General features: G+C 43.7%; 2 protein-coding genes across 2 annotated transcripts in view; both read left to right on the plus strand.

Annotated features, from left to right (window-relative positions):
* LOC143666105 (F-box/WD repeat-containing protein 12-like) overlaps positions 1-1,316 on the plus strand; it is a 109,033-nt gene extending 107,717 nt beyond the window's left edge. Inside the window, exon 11 of the mRNA XM_077139592.1 lies at positions 1,204-1,316. Within this exon, the coding sequence (XP_076995707.1) occupies positions 1,204-1,263 (60 nt within the window). The 3' untranslated portion in view covers positions 1,264-1,316. The remainder of the gene's footprint in view (positions 1-1,203) is intronic.
* Positions 1,312-12,795, plus strand: LOC143666133 (putative serine protease 47). Its single transcript, XM_077139602.1, has 6 exons — positions 1,312-1,415; positions 1,849-2,004; positions 3,130-3,292; positions 7,281-7,558; positions 7,791-7,954; positions 11,938-12,795. The coding sequence occupies exons 2-6, from the start codon at positions 1,860-1,862 to the stop codon at positions 12,250-12,252; spliced, it is 1,065 nt and encodes a 354-aa protein (XP_076995717.1). The 5' UTR covers positions 1,312-1,415; positions 1,849-1,859; the 3' UTR covers positions 12,253-12,795.
* The last annotated feature ends 6,641 nt before the right edge of the window (positions 12,796-19,436 follow it).

A 19,436-nucleotide genomic window follows, 5' to 3' on the forward strand; every position in this document is an offset into this window, starting at 1 on the left:
GAGACCTAGAGCAAATCAGTGTTTGCCTAGGGCTGGATGTGGGATTAACTGCAATTTTGATGATATTACCTAATTTTATAAGTTTAATAAAAATATTTAACTTTATACTTACAATGAATGAATTTTACTGTATGTAAATATTCTCTCAATTAAGTAATTTGACAAATTGAAAAAGAAAGCTTATATAGTTACTTAATTCAGTCATTCTGTGGTTTAAATTTATCCCATGCAATCCTCAAACTCTTTTTTTTTTTCAGCTGCTTTTTCTTTTTTGGCCACTTTTTCAGCTCCTTCTTAAAGTTTGGTCTCTAATTTTGCTCTTCATTCTTTCTTTAGGTGATCTTATGTACTCCCAAGGCTTTGACTATCACCTAAATCAAATGCCTCTAGTCCACATCTCCAATGAAAATCCACTTGTCAAATTCCAAATTGGTATTTCCAAACACCTGTAGGAGAAATCCAAGTAGATATTTCATAGATATCTCAATCTTAATACATTTGATAGGGTCTTCATTATCATTACCCCAACTTCACTGTCATTTTCTATATACCCTTTTGCAAGAATTATTATTGGGGAAAGACTTCTTCTCCCAGTCTTTACATTGAAGCTGAAATTTCTCTAATGCTAATATAATTTTCCTAAACACTAAACACTTTAAACTTTTTATTGACGTGTAAGTTCTTAATCATTAAGCAAGGCTGTATGCCCTTGGTTTCTACTTTCATTAATAATAATAGTAACTTTTAGGTTGGTATTTACCTGTACACTGTGCATTGGCACTTTCCTTACTCTCTTCTCCCTAGAGTTAGTGACTGATAAAATAATTTTCCTACGGTCTGGAGTTTAGTTTAGTAACAAAGACAAAAATAGGAGATAAATGTAAAACGATGGGATCTCACCCCTAATAAAACAAATTCAGGACATTACTTCTTTGGATAGACAATAGGGAGCCTGTCTCCCAAATTTGAATCCTTATCCCTTTCCACTCTATGAAATAATCATTGATTCAATCTTATAAAATGTTTACAATTTGCTAGTTTAACTTGGAAGTGGGGAAAATGGGACATACTGACTTGCATCTATGTTACCAGAGTAAAAATTCTACAAAAAGATACACATTAGTGTTTTAATTTTTTTCTTGACTATTAATCATATTGAACATCTTTCATTATTAATAGTTCTTTTTCTATCCCCTTTTCCAGAAGTTATTTTTTCTGATTTATCTACATGTGATCTACGTTTTTCTCATTAATTCTTGGTAGCACTTGCCAGTGATCAGAGGCGGGGCCCGTGACCACCTCGGGGCGGGTCCGGACGCTGGTCTGGTGGGGGGATGAGGTCAAGTGCCTGGTTCTGGGTCGAGCAGAAGGCCAAGCCGCCGAGTCACTTTCATCTACCACATCCCAGGTTCCAGGTGAGGGGTTGAAACAGGCCCTACCGGGGAAGGGGGAGAGGGATGGTTCAAAGGGTAGTGTCAGGGAGGGTCTCAGGGGTCGGGGTCAAGGGGCGTGCTCAGTGGAAGTGCTGGGAAGGTGTCAGGGGTCAGGGGTCAGGAAGCTGTGGGCCTCCAAATTGTTTAGAGAGCTGGGGCAGAGGCAACGATTCAAAGGTGTCAAAAGTGGGGTCAGCATCGGGCTAGTGTCAGGGGAAAAGGACAGGGGATGTGCTCAGTGTGGTCAGGGGGTAGGGTGGAGGACCAGCACAGAGGCCGAACATTGGTGGAGTCAGAGGGCAGGGGCAGGGACCCAGCTCAGACCGGGTCAGCGACCGAGCATGAGTCAGATCGGGGGCGGGGTCGAGGCATGGCCAAGCCTTTCCCCTGCTGGGTGTCTGGGGTTTGCCAACAGGAGTCCTGATTATGGGTGCTGGTGTGGAGCGTTCACGGGAAACCCTGTCCTGGCTTCTCCTGAGGCTGCTGCTGCTGCTGCCTGTGCTGGAGTCGGCCACGTCTTTGGCCCCTCATGCTGCCAAGTCACTTCCACGTGCCACATCCCAGGCTCCAGGTGAGTGGTTGGAACCTGCCCTACTGGGGGAGCGGGACAGGGAGGCAGGTGGGGTCCAGTTGACCCCAGAGGTGAAGACGTCAGGGGTGAACCCAGAGCCTGGGGTCAGGGTGGGCTGGACTAAGTACTGGAGCTGAGGTATGAAGAGCCTAGGTGAGAAGGCCCTGGGAGGGAGGGGTCTTGGGAGGGGGCAGGGAGAATTGGGGTCCAGGCCAAGTGCGTTGGTACCTGGAAGTCACTTTATTCTCACCTTCTTTCTGCCAACTCCTCCCTACCAGGACACCCCAGAAATAGCATCAACTGAGGTGGGTCACAGGTCCCCACACTTTGGGGCCTTTCTTGGGTGGGACCTCACCCCAGGACCCAGGCATGGAACCATGGAACTGGGCAGAGGGCAAGGGCTTCTGGCCTGGGTGGAGGAAGGGAGCACCAGGACTGCTGAAGTGGAGCCCCTGAGGTCTCTGCCCTTTACCCACTGCTGAGGCCTGGTGAACACAGTACATGCCTTCTTCTGGGTTTCTGAACCGGTCTTGTCGTTATTGGCCTCACACTCCTAATTCTTTTAGAAATGGGAAATGTGAGTCCTGAGACTTGTGTGACATGCCCAACCTGGTACATAGCCTCACAGAAAGTCTTGGGTTTCAGACTACTGTTCCTGCCCATGGGTCACTCTCCTTGGGATATTGGAGAGAGGTGGAGAGGGCACAGACGCTTAAGTCATGACCTTGAGCCAGTCAAGTAGCCTCTGAGACCCTCAGTTCCTTCACCTGCACATTAGGTATAGAGGTGTGAGTTAAGATATTAATTTCCTGGTAGACCTATGGAAGGATGGGGCTGTCTTTCCAGCAGATGTTGCCAGGAGCTGCTGTGGACCCACCTGGTCACCTTTGCCCCAGCCCCACCTGACCCCTGGGCCCTCATTCCCACAGAGCTTTGCTGGGCTAATGATACAGTTCTCAGCAGCAGCCACTGAAAGCACAGAACTGAGCAGCCCCTCAGTCATTTTGGTCAGTCTGCTTTTCTCCTGAAATGGAGGAATGGATTCCTTGGTAGTGACATTCTGTGGTACCATTGGTATTTCTGACCTTGTACATGGGTGGGGTGGGGGGTGAGGTGTCTCCACAGTGTGCGGGAAGCCCAAAGTGGTGGGGAAGATCTTTGATGGCCAGGACGTCATAGCCGGCCAGTGGCCATGGCAGGCCAGCCTACTCTACCATGGCCTGCACCTCTGTGGAGCTGTCCTCATCGACTCCCACTGGGTGCTTTCAGCTGCCCACTGCTTCCTCAAGTGAGTCTTCCTTCTTTGGTTCCCCTAGTAGAGCAGCTAGCAGAGAAAAGTGGTGGAAGGTGTCCCAAGCCTCTCTCCTCTGGCCATTGCTCTGGCACCAAATGCATGTAACTGTGCCTACCTTGCAGGGTAGTTCTTTCATGTCTAGAATGTCCTTGCACTCCCCATCTGACTTCCCTTTTATCTGCCTGAATCCTTCTCATCCTTTGTCCTCAGCTCAGGCAGCCCCTCCTCTAGGCAGCCTCGTGCCCCCTCTGTGCTGGGGTCAGGTACCCCTCACGATTGGCCCTGGATTTCTTCATAGAAGCTGCTCTGATTCTGTCTGTCCCAGCACAGATGCCTTTAGAGCATCTGCAGTGTCTGCCTGGCCATGATGCCGTGGATGAGTTCCTTGCAACCTGCAGACCAGAGCTTCTCTGTGGATCACCTGGGCCTTCAGTATCCCACACACTCTTGTTGAGTCAGAACCTCTAGGTGCGTCCTGGGTTGCTGGGCATGTACAGGAATACTTTGGAGACATTATGGGTTTCGTTCCAGTCCACTGCAATAAAGTAGAAGTCAAAATAAAGCTAGGCACACAAAATTTTTAGTTTCCCAGTGCACATAAAAGTTATGCTTCAAAATATATCCTATGAAGTATGCAATAGTATTACATTTAAAAAATGGACATTAAAAATACTGTATTGCTAAAAAATGCTAACCATCATCTGAGCCTTCAGTAGACTCATAATCCTTTTGCTAATAGAAGGTCTTGCCATGATGTTGATTGCTGCTTACTGATTCAGGTGGTGATTGCTGAAGTTTGGGATGGTAATTTCTGAAAATATGACAACAGTTAAGCTAACCACATCGATTGACCCTTCCTTTCATGAAAGATTTCTGTAGCATGTGATGGTGTTTGATAGCATTTTACTAACAGTAGAACTTCTTTCAAAATTGGAGACCTGCCTGCTTTATCAACTAAGTGTTTTTTGTTTTTTTTTTAACATGGGCAGGCACCGGGAAACGAACCCAGGTCCTCTGGTGTGGCAGGCAAGCATTCTTGCCTGCTGAGCCAGCGTGGCCCACCCATCAACTAAGTGTATTAATTTTCTCAGTACTTTGCTGTTATTTCAGCAGTGTTCACAGTATCTTCATCAGGAGTAGAGTCCATCTCAAGAAACTACTTTCTTTGCTTCTCCATAAGAAGCAACTCCTCATCCATTCAAGTTTCATCATGAGATTACTGCCATTCAGTCACATCATCAAGCTCTACTTCTAGTTCTCCCCCATTTCTACCACATCTACAGTTACTTCCTCCACTGAAGTCCTGAACCCCTGAAAATCATCCATGAAATTTGGAATCAACTTCTTCCAAACTCCTGTGAATATTGGTATTTTGACCTACTCCCATGAACTAAGAATATTCTTAACGGCATCTGAAATGTTGAATCCTTTCCAGAATGCTTTCAATTGACTTTTTCCAAGATCCATCAGAGAAATGACTATCTATGACACCTATAAGCTTATGAAATGTATTTCTTAAATAATAAGACTTGAAAGTCAAAATGACTCTTTTACCATTGGCTGCAGAATGGATGTTGTGTTAGCAGGCATGAAAACAATATTCATCCTATTATACATCTCCATCAGAGCTCTTAGGTGACCAGGTGTATTATTTATAAGCAGTCCTATTTTGAAAGGAATCTATTTTTCTGAGCAGTAGGTCTCAGGCTTGGGCTTAAAATATGCAGCAGATCATGCAGTAAAAAGATGAGCTCTCATTCAGGCTTCCTTGTCCTCTTTATAGTGCACAGGTAGAGTAGATGTAGCATAATTCTTAAGGACCTAGGATTTTCAGAACAGTAAATAGCATTGGCTTCAACTGGAATTCTCTAGCTGCATTATCAAGCAATAGGGAAGTCAACCTACACTTTGAAACTTTGAAGCAAGGCATTGATTTGTCCTCTCTAGTTATGAAAGTTCTAGATGGCATCTTTCTATAGAAGGCTCCTTCTACATTGCAAACCTCTTGTTCAGTGTTGACACCTTCAACAATTATCTTAGCCAAATGTTTTGGATAACTTGCTATTTCATCTTGCATTTTTATGTTATGAAGATGGCTTCTTTCCTTAAGCCTCATGAAGCAATATCTGCTAACTTCACACTTTTCTTCTGCAGCTTCCTCACTTCTCTCAGCCTTCATAGAATTGAAGAGAGTTAGGGTCTTGCTCTGGATTAGACTTTCACTTAAGGAAATGCTGTGGCTGGTTTGATAGTCTATCCAGACCACTAAAACTTTCTTCTTTCTTATCATTCCTGTGTTCACTTGAGTAGCACTTTTAATTGACTTCATGAATTTTCCATTTTCATTCACAACTTAATGCAGTATACCTTTCAGCCTATTTCTGCTTTAGACATGGCTTCTTTACTAAGCTTAGTCATTTCTGGCTTTTGATTTAAACAGAGAAATATGCAACTCTTCACTTGACCACTTAGAGTCCATTGTAGGCTATTAATTGTCCTAATTTCAATATTGTTGTGTCTCAGGGAGTAGGGAGCCCAAAGAGAAGGAGAGAGACAGTGAACAGCCAGTCAGTGGGGGAATCAGAACACATACATTATTTATCCATTACATTTGCCATCTTATATGTACACGGTTCATAATACCCCAATACAGTTGCAATAGTAACATCAGAGATCAGTATGAGATATAATAATATGAAACTGTTTGAAATATTGTGAGATTTAACAAAATGTGACACAAAGACATGAAGTGAGCACATGCTGTTGGAGAAATGGAACTGACAGATTTGCTCAACCCAGGGTTGCCACAAACCCTCAATTTGTGAAAAGTGCAGTATCTGCAAAGTGTAATAAAGGGAAGAGCAATAAAATGAGGTATGCCTGTGTAGCCAGCACCCAGATGATTCTTCTTAGTTCTGAAAGTTGTGTGCCTGGGAGGAGCTGTAATCCCCACCTTTTCCACATACTGGGCTGCATGGGTGGGAAGGTGGGGGCTGTCTGTCCTGGAGACACTACTCGGGCCTCTCCTGGGCCTGGCTCTGTGCCCAGTTTCTGAACAGATTTGGGGGAACCTGGGAGGGTGGAGGAGGGACATCCCAGGCAAGGCCCAGAAGTTTGAGCTCTAGCAACTGGCTGTCTCTGAGACCCCAGCTGGGTCTTGTTAGCCTCTGCTCTGGACCCCACTCCACATGAGGCCTTCTGGCACTGAGGATGGCAAGACCCCATCTTGAGGGGTCCACACCATGTCAGGAGAATGAGGCACAATCTTAAATAAACCAATGTGGGAAAGAAAACCCAAAATGTGTGAGAAGGGCAGATCCAAGTGTTGGAAGTCAGAAGAGATGCTGTGCTTCAGCCTGGGTGGGGTGAGGGATGCTTCCTGAGGAGGAGCATAGAGCTGCAGAGCCTTGTCTTAATGGAAAGATTTAGACATGTAGAGTGTGGGGGAGGGCCAGCTGAGTTAATGGCCTGGGTGAACAAAATCATGAAGTTTGGAAGTTTCTTCATCCATGCACAGGGAACAATGAGAGGTTCAGTTTTATGTCCTCATTCATTCATTTAACAAAGCCCTTATGAATGCTCGTGACCATGTGGGAAAGGGTGTGTAAAGAGGAGAGGGAAGAGACAGGTGTGTGTCCCACAGGTGGGTTATTGGCAGCCTCCAGGAGGTTCAGATTAGAGCTTGGGTTGAGCCAGATCTCCTCCTGTTTAAAATAAAGGACTAGATGCAGTGACCCCACCAAGGGGCCTTCTACCATTAGGATTTGATGCTCCTTGAATTGTAGCATGTGATGGGGAAGCCATATGTCCTGAGATTTTGAGCAGAATATCAATCTGCCTCAAGAAAGAAGGCAAGGGACTGTAGATGAGAGGGAGACAAGTGGAGGACCCAGAAAGGTGTGGGGGGTTAGGCTAGGATGCAGGAGGAGAGTACATACCCCACTCAGAGATGATGGGTAGTAACGAGCCCTTCTTCCTCCAGCAAATCCCACGCCCCTAAGGACTATCAGGTTCTGTTGGGAAACACCCAACTATACCAGCAAACCCAGCACACCCAGAAGATGTCTGTGAATCGGATTATCACCCACCCAGACTTTGAGAAGTTTCATGCCTTTGGGAGTGACATCGCCATGTTGCAACTCCACCTGCCTGTGAACTTCACTTCCTATATCATCCCTGCCTGCCTTCCACCTCCTGGAGTGCAGCTGCCTGCCTACAAGTCCTGTTGGATAACTGGCTGGGGCATGCTTTCTGAGAAAAGTGAGGGGTTTTGGGACAGGGTAGAGGAAGAGGGTCAGAGGAGGGAACATGAGGGAGAGGAGGGACAAGAGGAAGAACAAGAGGATGAGAGGGGAAGAGGGAGGAAAGAGGAGAGCAGGGACGAGGGGAAGAGACTGGTGAGCAGGCAGGCAGAGTTGGTGGGGTGCAGAGTAGCCTGGGATTCTTTGCTAGTCTACAAACTACCTGTCTGATTTCCTCCTCATCTTTGCAGCACCACTGCTCCCACCCTTTCATCTCCAGGAGGGTAAGGTGAGCCTCATGGAGAATGAGCTCTGCAATATGTTATATGTGCAAAGGACTTTGAAAAGCAAGAAACTGGTGCATGAGGAGATGCTGTGTGCTGGGGACTTCTCATCTGGAAAGTCCATCTGCTATGTAAGATAATTTCTCTTCTTCTCCTGCCTGTTCTCTTGGTGTCAGTTTTCCAGGGGTGAAGTGTGTTGCCTTGACTCTCTTTGAGGAGACACCTGGGCTTCCTGTGACCTTCCTGTTGCATGTCTCCCTAAATTCCACCCCTCATTTCTGTCCCCTAGCCCAGTCCCTTCCCAAGCTCATCTCAGCAGGATGCAGCAGCTGGAAGGACCCTCCCAAAGCATCTATTTTTGTTGTATATTTTAACCTTTTTATTGAAGTATAGCATACATGCATATATATGTGTGTAGCTTGATGAATTTTCACATACTGACACATGCATTACTAGCAGCACTGTAGTTTCCTTCTTTTCCCCTTCCCCTCACTAAATCCCAAGCACAACCACCATCTTCACTTTTAAAATTTTAGATGAGATTCTGAATTTTTTTTTGTAAATGAGATTTACAGTTAGCACAATTTTATGTCTGTACTTTTTTCTCTAAACATTATATTTGTACCTATGGAGTTTTTTCTCATTGTGCTATAGTATTCTGTTATGAGAATTGAAGTATATTATCAATTCTTTTGTTGATTGGTATTTGAGGAGTTTCCACATTGGAAGTGTTATGAGTAGTCATGCTATGAGCATTTTCATACTTGTGTTTGAATACATCTCTGTTTCATAGATTCTTCTGGGCATAATTCCTGGATTAAAGGACATGTGCATGTTTAGTTTTGTTACGTGTTACAGAACAGTTCTCCACAGTGGTCACATCATTTCACACTCCCTCCAGAAGTGAATGAGAGTTTATATCTTGTCAACTCTTGGGACAGTCCATCTTTTCTCATTTTATCCATTTTGGTGCATGTATAGTGATATCATATAGTGGTTTTATTTGTATTTTCCTGATGACTAAGTTAAATACATTCTCATGTGTTTATTGTCATTAGATATTCTTTTCTATGAAGTTTCCATTGATATATGTTTCACCCTCATTTTTCTGTTTGGTTGTCTATCTTTTTATCATAGAAGCCTTTTATTCTAGATATGAGTTCATTGTTAGATACATGGATTGTAAACTCCTCCGTTCTCTGTAATGTCCATTTTGTAAGGGCAGAGACTGAGGCCCACAGAGGGAATATGGTTAGCCTAAATTGTTGCAGCACGATTTGGGGCCCTGGTGTTCTGGCTCCAAGCTCCACACTAATTCTACAATGTCTCCCTCAGGGCCCACCCTCCCAGCTGGCATCCTGGGTGGAGCTTTTGCATAAACAGTACTATGGGGAAAGCATTAGATCTGTGGAGTCAGAGAAACTGGCCTCAGAGCCTGTCTCTGACATGTGCCCTTGCTCTGTGGCCTTGGACAGTCTCTTTACCTTTCAGCCTTGTTTCTTCATCCATAAAGTGGGGATAATTGGGTCTACTTCATGGGTTGTTTAAAGGGTGGTGCAGAGGTTTGAATAGTTTCCCCCCAAAATGCATGCCCATCCAGAACCTTAGAATGTGGACTTATTGGGAAAGGGGGTCTTTGCAGATGTAATTAAAGATTGGGCAATGAAATCATCCAACAACTGGTGTCCTGAGAGGAAAGGACAGGGGAGACCCGCAGGGGAGACAGTGATGTGAAGGTGGAGGTAGAGAATGCAGTGATGCTGCCACAAGCCAAGGAATGACAGTGTCTACCAGGATCTGGAAGAGGCAAGGAAGGGTCCTCCCCTAGAACCTTCTGCAAGCTGACACCTTGCTTGCAAACATCTGATCACATACTGGGAAAATAAATTTCAGTTGTTTTAACCCACAAAGTTCATGGTAATGTGTTACAGCAGCCCTGGGACTCTAGTCCAGGTGGGATGAGATGAGTCTGGCCATGGAAAAGGCCCACTGACAACTACCACTTGCCTTCTGTCTTTGCCTGCTATCCTGACAGCATGTAGACACAGGTTTCTTGATTTCCAGTTCATATCCCTATCTTTCATTCTTTCTGGCTGTCTGTCCTGACCCATCCTTCTCACAGCATCACCTCACCCTAGAGTTAGAGTGGGGGACTACAGAGTGCCAGTCTGGTGGGAGCTCAGCTACTAAGTTCCCAGTTCAGGCTGGTCACCTGGACCTTCCTTCCAGCCTTATTTCCCACATACCTACTCCTGTAGAGGCTGTATCCATGAAGCACTCATGCAACACCATCTGTCTCCTTGCCTGCTGTACATTCCATAAAGCCCCCAATCCTGCCCTTCCTTGGTTCCTTCTGTAGTGAAAGGATGCCACTGAGCTCCATACCTGGGCATGGGCAGATGCTTATTTCCTCTTGCCTATACTCCTTCCTCCCTCCTCAGTCTTTCAGTCACCCATCTTGTCCATGAGGTTCCATTTGGATTCTTCTTTTGCCAAACCACTCTGTTGCACTCCACACCCCACCCCAGGTGGTGCTCTACTTTCACCCCTGAGGTGCAGCCTCCCCCTACAACAGCCCCTTAGAAACACCAGGCCCTGAGGAGACACAGGGTGGTGGGAGTGCTGCAGCTCTCAGACTACAAAAGAGGAAAGACCTGGTTCCCATCTTCAATCTGCCACTTCCTATCCTTGTGACCTTAACAAAGTTTCCTGGCCTGTGAAATGAACTCACTAACAGCCTCTACTTAAAGTTCTTGTGGGAATGAAATAATACAATTCCTGTAGAAAGTATAGCATAGTGTCTGTCATTTAGTAGGTGCTTAACAAGTACTGGCTTTTATGTGTATTTGCTTATCTGTCTTCATCTGTCTGAATTCTACTCATACTTCCAGGCTTGTCCTCTTATGAACACTTCTGCATAGACCCATCATCTCATGCGCAGGTAGAATTTACTCTCTTCATTCCAGCCCTCCCTGGACACACACACACACACACACACACACACACACACACACACACACACACACACACACACACACACACACACACACACACACACACACACACACACATGGTTTCCTCCTATTTCTATAGGCATCCAATGGGTTTGAGTATATTTGTATTTGTTTTTCTTCTCTGCCAGCTGGGAGCTCCTCTTCTTGCCTGTTGGAGTCCTTCCCATCTGGGTCCATCTGCTGAATCACTGCAAGCTGGAGGGGACAGGGAATTCTTCCCCAGAGCAAAAGGACTTCCCTTGACCTGGAACACCTGGGCATTGGGGACATTGTAGGGATGGACAAGGAGGAGGGAAGTAGCTGAGACAGTAATAGGACAGCCTGACTCTCCTAGAAGACCATGCATGTTAGTTTCCTACTGTTGCTGAGACAAGTGAACAGAAATTTAATGGCTTAATTTACAGTTACTTTACAGTTCTTGAGGTCAGAAGGCTAAATGGGCTGGCAGGGCTTTATGCTTTCTACAGGTTCTTTCCATGCCTTTTCTGGCTTCTAAGCAGTCTGCAATCCTTTACTTGTGTTCCTCCCTCCATCTTCCAAGCCAGCAGTCACTTGACTCCTTTCTCTGCTTCTGTTATGACTTCTCCTTCTCTGATCTAGGCCTTCCTCTTTCCCATATAAGGATCCTTGTGCTCACCTTTGAAAATCCCGGATTATCTCCTGATCTCAAGGTGCTTAACATAGTCCTATCTGGAAAGTCCCCTTTGCCATGGAGCAGCATACTCATGTGTGGCAGGGACCAGGTCATAGACATCCTTGGGGGACCATTGTTCCACCCTTCATACCATGTCACCCCTACTTTCTTTTCCCAGCCTCCACCTCCCCTGCACTACACCCCACCTCCTCCCTCTCAGCTGGTAACCTTGCTTCTTATTTCACTGACAGAACCATAGCCACCAGGCCAGAGCTCTTTCATTTCCATAAATATACTCCCCCACCTCCTGCATCTGTGCCCAGTCTCTCCTGACCCCTCTCTGCCCCTCTGCTTGAGCACTGGTCCCCACAGGCTTTTCTTCTCTATTTCTTCCCTTTCCCTCTCATACTACGATAGGTTACCCCTTGCATCAGCCTCCCATGCTAACTCCTCTCTCTTTGCTCAGGGCGATTCCGGGGGGCCCCTCGTCTGTCAGCTCAGCAGTACCTGGGTTCTGGTGGGCTTGGCCAGCTGGAGCTTGGACTGCCGGCCTCCTGTTTACCCCAGCGTCTTCACCAGGGTTGCCTATTTCGCCACGTGGATCGATGGCATCAAGAAGGCCACACCTCTTCCTGATGACATTTCTGCTTCTCAGACCCAGCTTCCAGGTCAGCTCCATGCAGCTACTTGCTCACCCAGGCTCTGTTCATCCCTTGTGCTTTCACAGACCTTGCTCCTGCTGCTACGTGTCCTCAGAGCCCAGTGGCAGACCTTGTGGTGACCCCCTGTACCCCTCCTCCCCTTCAGCCTTATATCAGCTCAGACCCCAGTCTCATATGAGAACCTTCCCCCAGCCCCACTGTCTCTGAATATTTCCTTCTCTTTGACTTTCCTCATTATCCTTTTCCAACCAACCAAGCCTGATAAAATAAAACTAAATCTAATAAATGCCCCACCTGTTCCTTTTTCTGCCCAGTCTCCAGCCCTCTTCCAGCCCCTGCAGCTCCTTCTCTCCACCTGCCCTCAGTGAGCATGTAGCCTTTCAGAGCCAGAGAGACATTTCCCCAATAAATACTCTGCAGAGAGCCAAGGACTTCAATCACATAGAGCATATGTAGGATTGAGAGGAGTGGAGACAGCACTAGGGGATGATCCTGAAGCGTGGGACAATTGAGCTGGGCCAAGGTATATGACACCAAGGCAGGGAATGAGTAAGGGGGTTCCAGACTGTCTATGTGGAGGCTCTCAGTTGTGGTTGGGGCTGTGAAAAGTAGGTTGGAAGCAGATAGAGGGTGCTTTTGTTAACAGGTTGAGAGCCAAGGTTTAGTTCAGCAAACCTCAGATCTCTACTCCTGGAGTCAACTCTCTATGCTATCCTCACCCACCCCACAAGTCTCACTCTTTCCTATTCTGCAGTAGCCAGACCCACAGCCCACCCTCTCTGCCCACCTCTGCATGGATTTGTTCCATCCTGTCAGATACCACAATGCAAGCCTGAATTGAGGTGCCTACATACACCCTGGGTTGGAGATTGGTGTCACCTTTTCTGCTTAGTTGACCTCATTCCTTATCCCAGCAGTCAGCCTCTAAGCAGTGTCCTAGGTGATCCTTCATGCCAGTCTTCCTAGAACAGAATCTTTGTGCTACCAGGAATCCTTCCAGACAGGCCTTACACCCCACAATAAAGTGAGAGAGCTCCCATTTCTTACAAATCCTGGTTTTCCAAGTATTCTTAATTCTTACCAGTAGATGAGCTCACATGAAGTCACATGCGGAAGAACACTTGGATTTTACTTGCTTGAGCCCTCTGATACTGATAGAGGAAATTCCCCAAATAATCTCTATGTGTACTGGGTATGGCTGTTGGTCATGCCCTTTGGACTTCCCTTGGCTGGATTTCTGCCAGTGAATTACATATATGACTGATTGTACACACACCTCTAGTTGTACCCCCAGCACCCATGTGTGACCCTAAGAGCTCAGCACTCTCTGGCTAGGGCAAGAGAAATATTCCTTCTCATGGTGGTAAGCTTAGTGATAGGGTCTCACAGTAGGGTTGATTAGACCCCTGAGATGTTTTTGAGTTCCTAAGATAGCATGTACTTGAAACATGTTCCACAGTTGAGTGAAGATCAGGAAGTTTGGTTTGCAATATTAGCTACTCCACTAGCCCTAGAATTATTATTCACCTCCAAACTATGTTACCTCTGGGCTGACTGTGCCAGGCTTTTTCTGATTTTGTTTTTCCTGCCTGGGGGCCTGGTCATCATGTACCTCAGTCCAGGAGTTAGCTGATTTCTTGTCCCTTATGGACTTTCTCAAAAAATGGTAAGTCAAGATACCTGAATGCATACCAAGTACAGACTGTAAATCTCAGCTGAAGCTCAGCTTTTTCCTCCAGTAACTGAAGCCAATTTAAGTGCTCAGTATTGTTATCCTTGTTTAGTTTCTTTTAAAGATAAGCAAGTAAAAGTGTTGTAGGATTAAATAGCTTTTCTTTGATCCCATAGACAGTAAATAGCAAAACAGGAGTCAAACCTGTACCTCTCTTAAGAGAATTTGAAAGCCTTTTTTTCTTCCTACCTCTGTAGTCTGCTTGTAGATGTCCTTTGCACATTTTGACCTCTCCTGAGAGTACCCTTCAGGGACTTGTTATGACCTGTGCAAAGTGGGAGCCCCAGACATGTAATCCTAAATAGACTAAGATGGGAGCAGAGACTAATCTGTGTGGAGAGGAAAAGGAATGCAGCAAGAACAGATGCAAGAGGGAAGGTCCTGGAGGGGAACCTGGAATCATGAACAGAGTCCAGGGACTTGAAATGTCTGACATCTGGGGTGTCCTGCTCTTGCAGGTGGTGCACTTGCAGCAACTGGTCGTTCTCCTTGCCAAAGCCAACCCTGAACAAGCTATAGTGTGGTGGGGGCATGATGGGGGGAGTAATGAACCAACGTCAATTAGGAAATCATGGAGAAACTGGGGGCTGTGTTGATTCAGTGGGTAGATGTTTTGAGTCGATGCAGCCTGGGGTGGTGATAGCCACAGTGGGAGATGGGTTGGAAGAAGGCCATTTACCTTTTCTATCTTGCATCTTCCCACCCCATGACCTTGGGGTAAATGTTGCCTTGTCTATCTCTGGTACCTGCTTGCAGGGGCTGGTGTCTGAAAGTGTCAGTCCTACCAGGGTGAGTTGGTGGGAATGCATGTCATCTGGGAAGCCACCTTTGCACATGTGTCCCTACACACACCCCATACCCAGGGCTATGAAAGTATTTCCTGTAGAGACTGAACTGTCTCCTTCCAGTGTGGTTTCTTTTTTAAGGGATTAAAAGTCAATTCAACTCTGGTCTGCTGCATTCTGGCAATTTTGGCAGACTAAAACAGGGATTAAGGCTGAAGCCTAAGAATGGGATTTGACTGGTGGGGAGACTTCAAGGAAGGAGGTTACTGGTGGATATTTGGTGCCTGGGTTCCTCTGCTCTCTTGAACCTATCATTTCAGATATAGGCCAAGTTCTGCCCTTCAGCCCTTCCACAGTACATGTTACAGAGTAGCTTCTAACTCTGAGTGGTACTAGCTCATGATTCACAATAATCCACAGCTGAGAAGTAGAATTATCAAAAGGGAACACACTGAAAAATACGTATTATTTGAAATAGACTAAAACTCTCTTAAATATGCAAATAAATGTATCAATATAAGATAACGCTAGCAATATGACTCAAGACTAAGAAACCATAGAAATCAACCAAGGTTAATGTTACATATGAAAAATATAATAAAAATAATGTGTACAATATGATAAATACAGATGAATAATGAATGAATGCATGATGAAGAGCACAGACCATGGAGGCAGCAAACTCAAGAGAGTTTGTAGTGTGATGATAGTAGACCACAGAAATGTGAGAGAAAGAAATACAATAAGTCCAATGAAGATCTAAATTACATAAACCAAAAAAATGTTAAGTGGAGTAAAATGTAAGTACAGCGAAGTGCTTAAAGCTGAGATGCTGAATTAATTTTAGAATACGTATACACAATGTAATCACCATAAAGATCAAGGTATATAGAACATCCCCAGTACCTCAGACCACCCTTGAGCTGAATCCTAGATACCACACTCTAGAGGTCACAACTGTTTTGATTCCTCTCAGCAACAATGACTTTGTTCCTTACTTGGTATCAGTTGAACTGCATAGTGTATCTTCTTTTGTTATTTGCTTCTTTTATACAATATTTTTTTGTAAGAGTCACTCATATTGTTGCATTTGTCAGTGGTTCTTTTTTTTTTGACTTGTAATATTCAGCTTTTGTCCAGCTTATTTATTTATTGTCCTGTTCATAGAAAATTGAGTTGCTTCCAGTATAAGGCTGCTCTGAGTACAACTGTGATAACCTTACTCATATATACCATTTGGTAGAAATATATGCAGTCAATCTTCTGTCTAGGTTAATGTTTTTTGTGTTGCAAGGGGAAAGAAAGACAATATTGTCTGGAAGCTCAGATTATCCACACAATACCATTAGACTATGTGAAAATGCAAATCAAAACCACAATGATATACCACCTCACAGGCACTGGAATGGCTAGCATTTAAAAACTGGAAAATAACAGATGCTGGTGAGCATGCCTAGAAATAGGAACCTTGTATATTGGTATGAATTAAAATGGTATATGTGCTGTGGAGGAGAGTTCAGAGTTTCCTAAAATAGTCCAACAAGAAGTACCATTTGACCAAGCAATCCCATTTCTTGGTATGTACTCAGAAGAATTAAAACCAGGGACTCAGATATTTGTCCCCAAGTTCATAGTGATACTGGGCAAAAGTGGTGATTTCTCTGCCTCATGGGTTCACATGACCAATTCCTGAGACTCTATGGTTCCAAAGACAGATTTTATTGCTAGGCATGAATCAGGAGATCAGAGGGTCTATGGCCCTAAAAATCTGTCTCCTAGAGTCTTGGTCTTCAAGTTTTTTAGGGTTACCAACAAGAATAGATGGAGTCATTATATTTCAATAGAAGCATAAGCAGAAAGGCAGGAGATGGGATTATTACCATCTCAATTGCAAGTATAGGCAGAAACAATTTTAAAGGAGGGGAACTGTGCTAGAACCAAGTCAATGGTTACTTCTGAGCTGATTTTAGTTCCTTCATTAGCATTAGAGGTATTGCCCTCGTAATGCCAGGTTTCTAAAGTAAAAATAAAATAGATAAAAGGAGTACAAGTTAGGGTCCATCTCCAGGGTTTTGCAATCACAAGGTCACAGGTTGAAAGCTATATTGTCATTATAAGAGATCAAGGCAGCTGAATTATTGTTCAGAGATTTCAGGTATTTCTATCTTCCTACTGTTAATACACCAGAAAGTAAAAAAGAATTGTTACATAATAATTCAGTAATCAGAATCACCTCCTAAATCCTAATTTCTCAGTTTCAATGCCAGCATGATTCACAATGTCAAAATGGCCAAAGCAACCCAAGTGTCCATCAACAGAATAATGAATGAACAAAATGCAGTATAGTATATACACACACTGGAATACTGTTCAGCCATTTAAAGAAATGAAGTTCTGATAAATGCAACAATGTGGAAGAACTTCAAAAACATTATCTTGGGTGAAATAAGTTAGATAAAAATGACAGATATTGGGCCATGGTGGCTAGCAGGCAAAGTTGTCATCTGCCATGCTGGAGACCCAGGTCCATTTCCTGGTGCCTGCCCATGTGAAAAAAAATGACAGATATTATATGGTTATATTTAAATGAATTATCTAGAATATGCACATGAACAGCTACAGAGAGCCTAGTTCAGATTACCAGGAGCAAGGGAGGGTGGGGAAAAATGGGGATTTAATGCATAATTTGTACAAGGTGTCTGTTTGGGATAATGAAAAAATTTGGAACCTGGAAAATGGTAATGGTGTGATTAACTGCACTGGATTATATCCTTGGGTATGGTTGAGATGTGAAATTTTATGTTGTGTATATGTACCCACAATTTTAAAAATGAAAGAGACAATGACAATTAAATGCAATACTTGATCCTGAAATGGAGCTACTAATATAGAAGAAAATGTTCAAAAGTTTATAATTAGGACAGTTGAAAAAATTGGAATATAGACTGTATGCTATATATCAATAATAAATGTCTTAAACTTGATTACTTAGTATGTCTACATAAGTAAATATTTTTGTTCTTAGGAAATATACATGGGACTATACATGTTTAAGGAACATGATGTTTGCAGTCTACTCTCAAATATTTAGAGGAAGGAAGGACAGAAGGAAGGGCTGGAGGCCGGAGGGAGAGAGGGAGGAAGGGAGGAAGAGAGAAAAGGTATAACAAATATATGGCAAAATCTTAAAAGTTGGAAAATCTGGGTAAGGAGTGTACTGATGTTCTTTGAATTGTTTTAAAATTATTTTCACAATTTGTCTGTAAATTTGAATTTCAAAATAAAGTTTAAAGAACAATAAAATAGTACAATTCCAAGATAATAGAACTGAACCCACAAACTGGAATATGTAGATAAATATGGTATATTTACAACTAAAAACTCATCATTATGCCTTAGAATATTTTTCTATGAATTGGCTTTTTCATTTAAAAGAAATGTTTACATGTACCTGTCAAGAAAGGGAACCTTAATGTAAACTGTGCACTGTAGTCAATGATCATGTTTCAGAAGTGGTTCATCAACTATAACAAACATACCATGCTAATGAAAGATGTCAATAATTGGGGAAGCTGTTGGGAAATGGGAGTAGGGGGTTTATGGGAATTCTGTTCTACTTGGACAAATATTGTGTAAACGTAAAACTACTCCAAATGATGACTATTACAAGAACAGAAAAACTACAACAATCCCAAATAAAGAAATCAGTAGGATATCTTGTTGAGCCTTATTGAGGCTTTCCTGGTTTCTTCTTCTTTTTTTAAAAATTTATTTATTAATTAAAAAAATAAAATAAAACAACATACATAATCAGTAATTCACAATATCATCACTTAGTTGCATATTCATCATTTCTTAGAACATTTGCATTAATTCAGAAAAAGAAATAAAAAGACAATAGAAAAAGAAATAAAACGAACACAGGAAATAAAAAAAAAGATTGTACCTACTATACCCCTTACCCCTTGCTTTCATTGATCACTAGCATTTCAAAGTAAATTTATTTTAGCATTTGTTCCCCTTATTATTCATTTTTATTCCATATGTTCTACTCGTCTGTTGACAAGGTAGATAAAAGGAGCATCAGACACAAGGTTTTCACAATCATACAGTCACATTGTGACAGCTGTATCATTATTCAATCATCCTCAAGAAACATGGCTACTGGAACACAGCTCTACATTTTCAGGCAGTTCCCTCCAGCCTCTCCATTACATCTTGAATAACAAGATGATATCTACTTGATGCATAAGAATAACCTCCAGGATAACCTCTCGACTGTTTGGAATCTCTCAGCCATTGACACTTTGTATCATTTCCCTCTTCCCCCTTTTGGTTGAGAAGGTTTTCTCAATCCCTTGATGCTAAATCTCAGCTCATTCTAGGGTTTTTCTCAATCCCTTGATGCTGAGTCTCCGTTCATTCCAAGATCTCTGTCCCACATTGCCAGGAAGGTCCACACCCCTGGGAGTCATGTCCCACGTAGAGAGGGGTAGGGTGGTGAGACTGCTTGTTGTGTTGGCTGGAGGAGAGGCCACATCTGAGCAACAAAAGAGGCTCTCTTGGGGGTGACTCTTAGGCCTAAATTATAAGGAGACTTGACCTATCCTTTGTGGGGTTAAGTTTCATATGAACAAACCCCAAGACTGGGGGCTCTGCCTATAGCTTTGGTTGTCCACACTGCTTGTGAGAATATCAAGAATTCAACTTGGGGAAGTTGAATTTCTCCCCATTCTCACCACTCCCCAAAGGGGGCTTTGCAGATACTTTTCCACTCACTGATCAA

Source organism: Tamandua tetradactyla, chromosome 2 (genome assembly GCF_023851605.1).
Source record: "Tamandua tetradactyla isolate mTamTet1 chromosome 2, mTamTet1.pri, whole genome shotgun sequence".
In the NCBI taxonomy this organism is placed as follows: domain Eukaryota; kingdom Metazoa; phylum Chordata; class Mammalia; order Pilosa; family Myrmecophagidae; genus Tamandua; species Tamandua tetradactyla.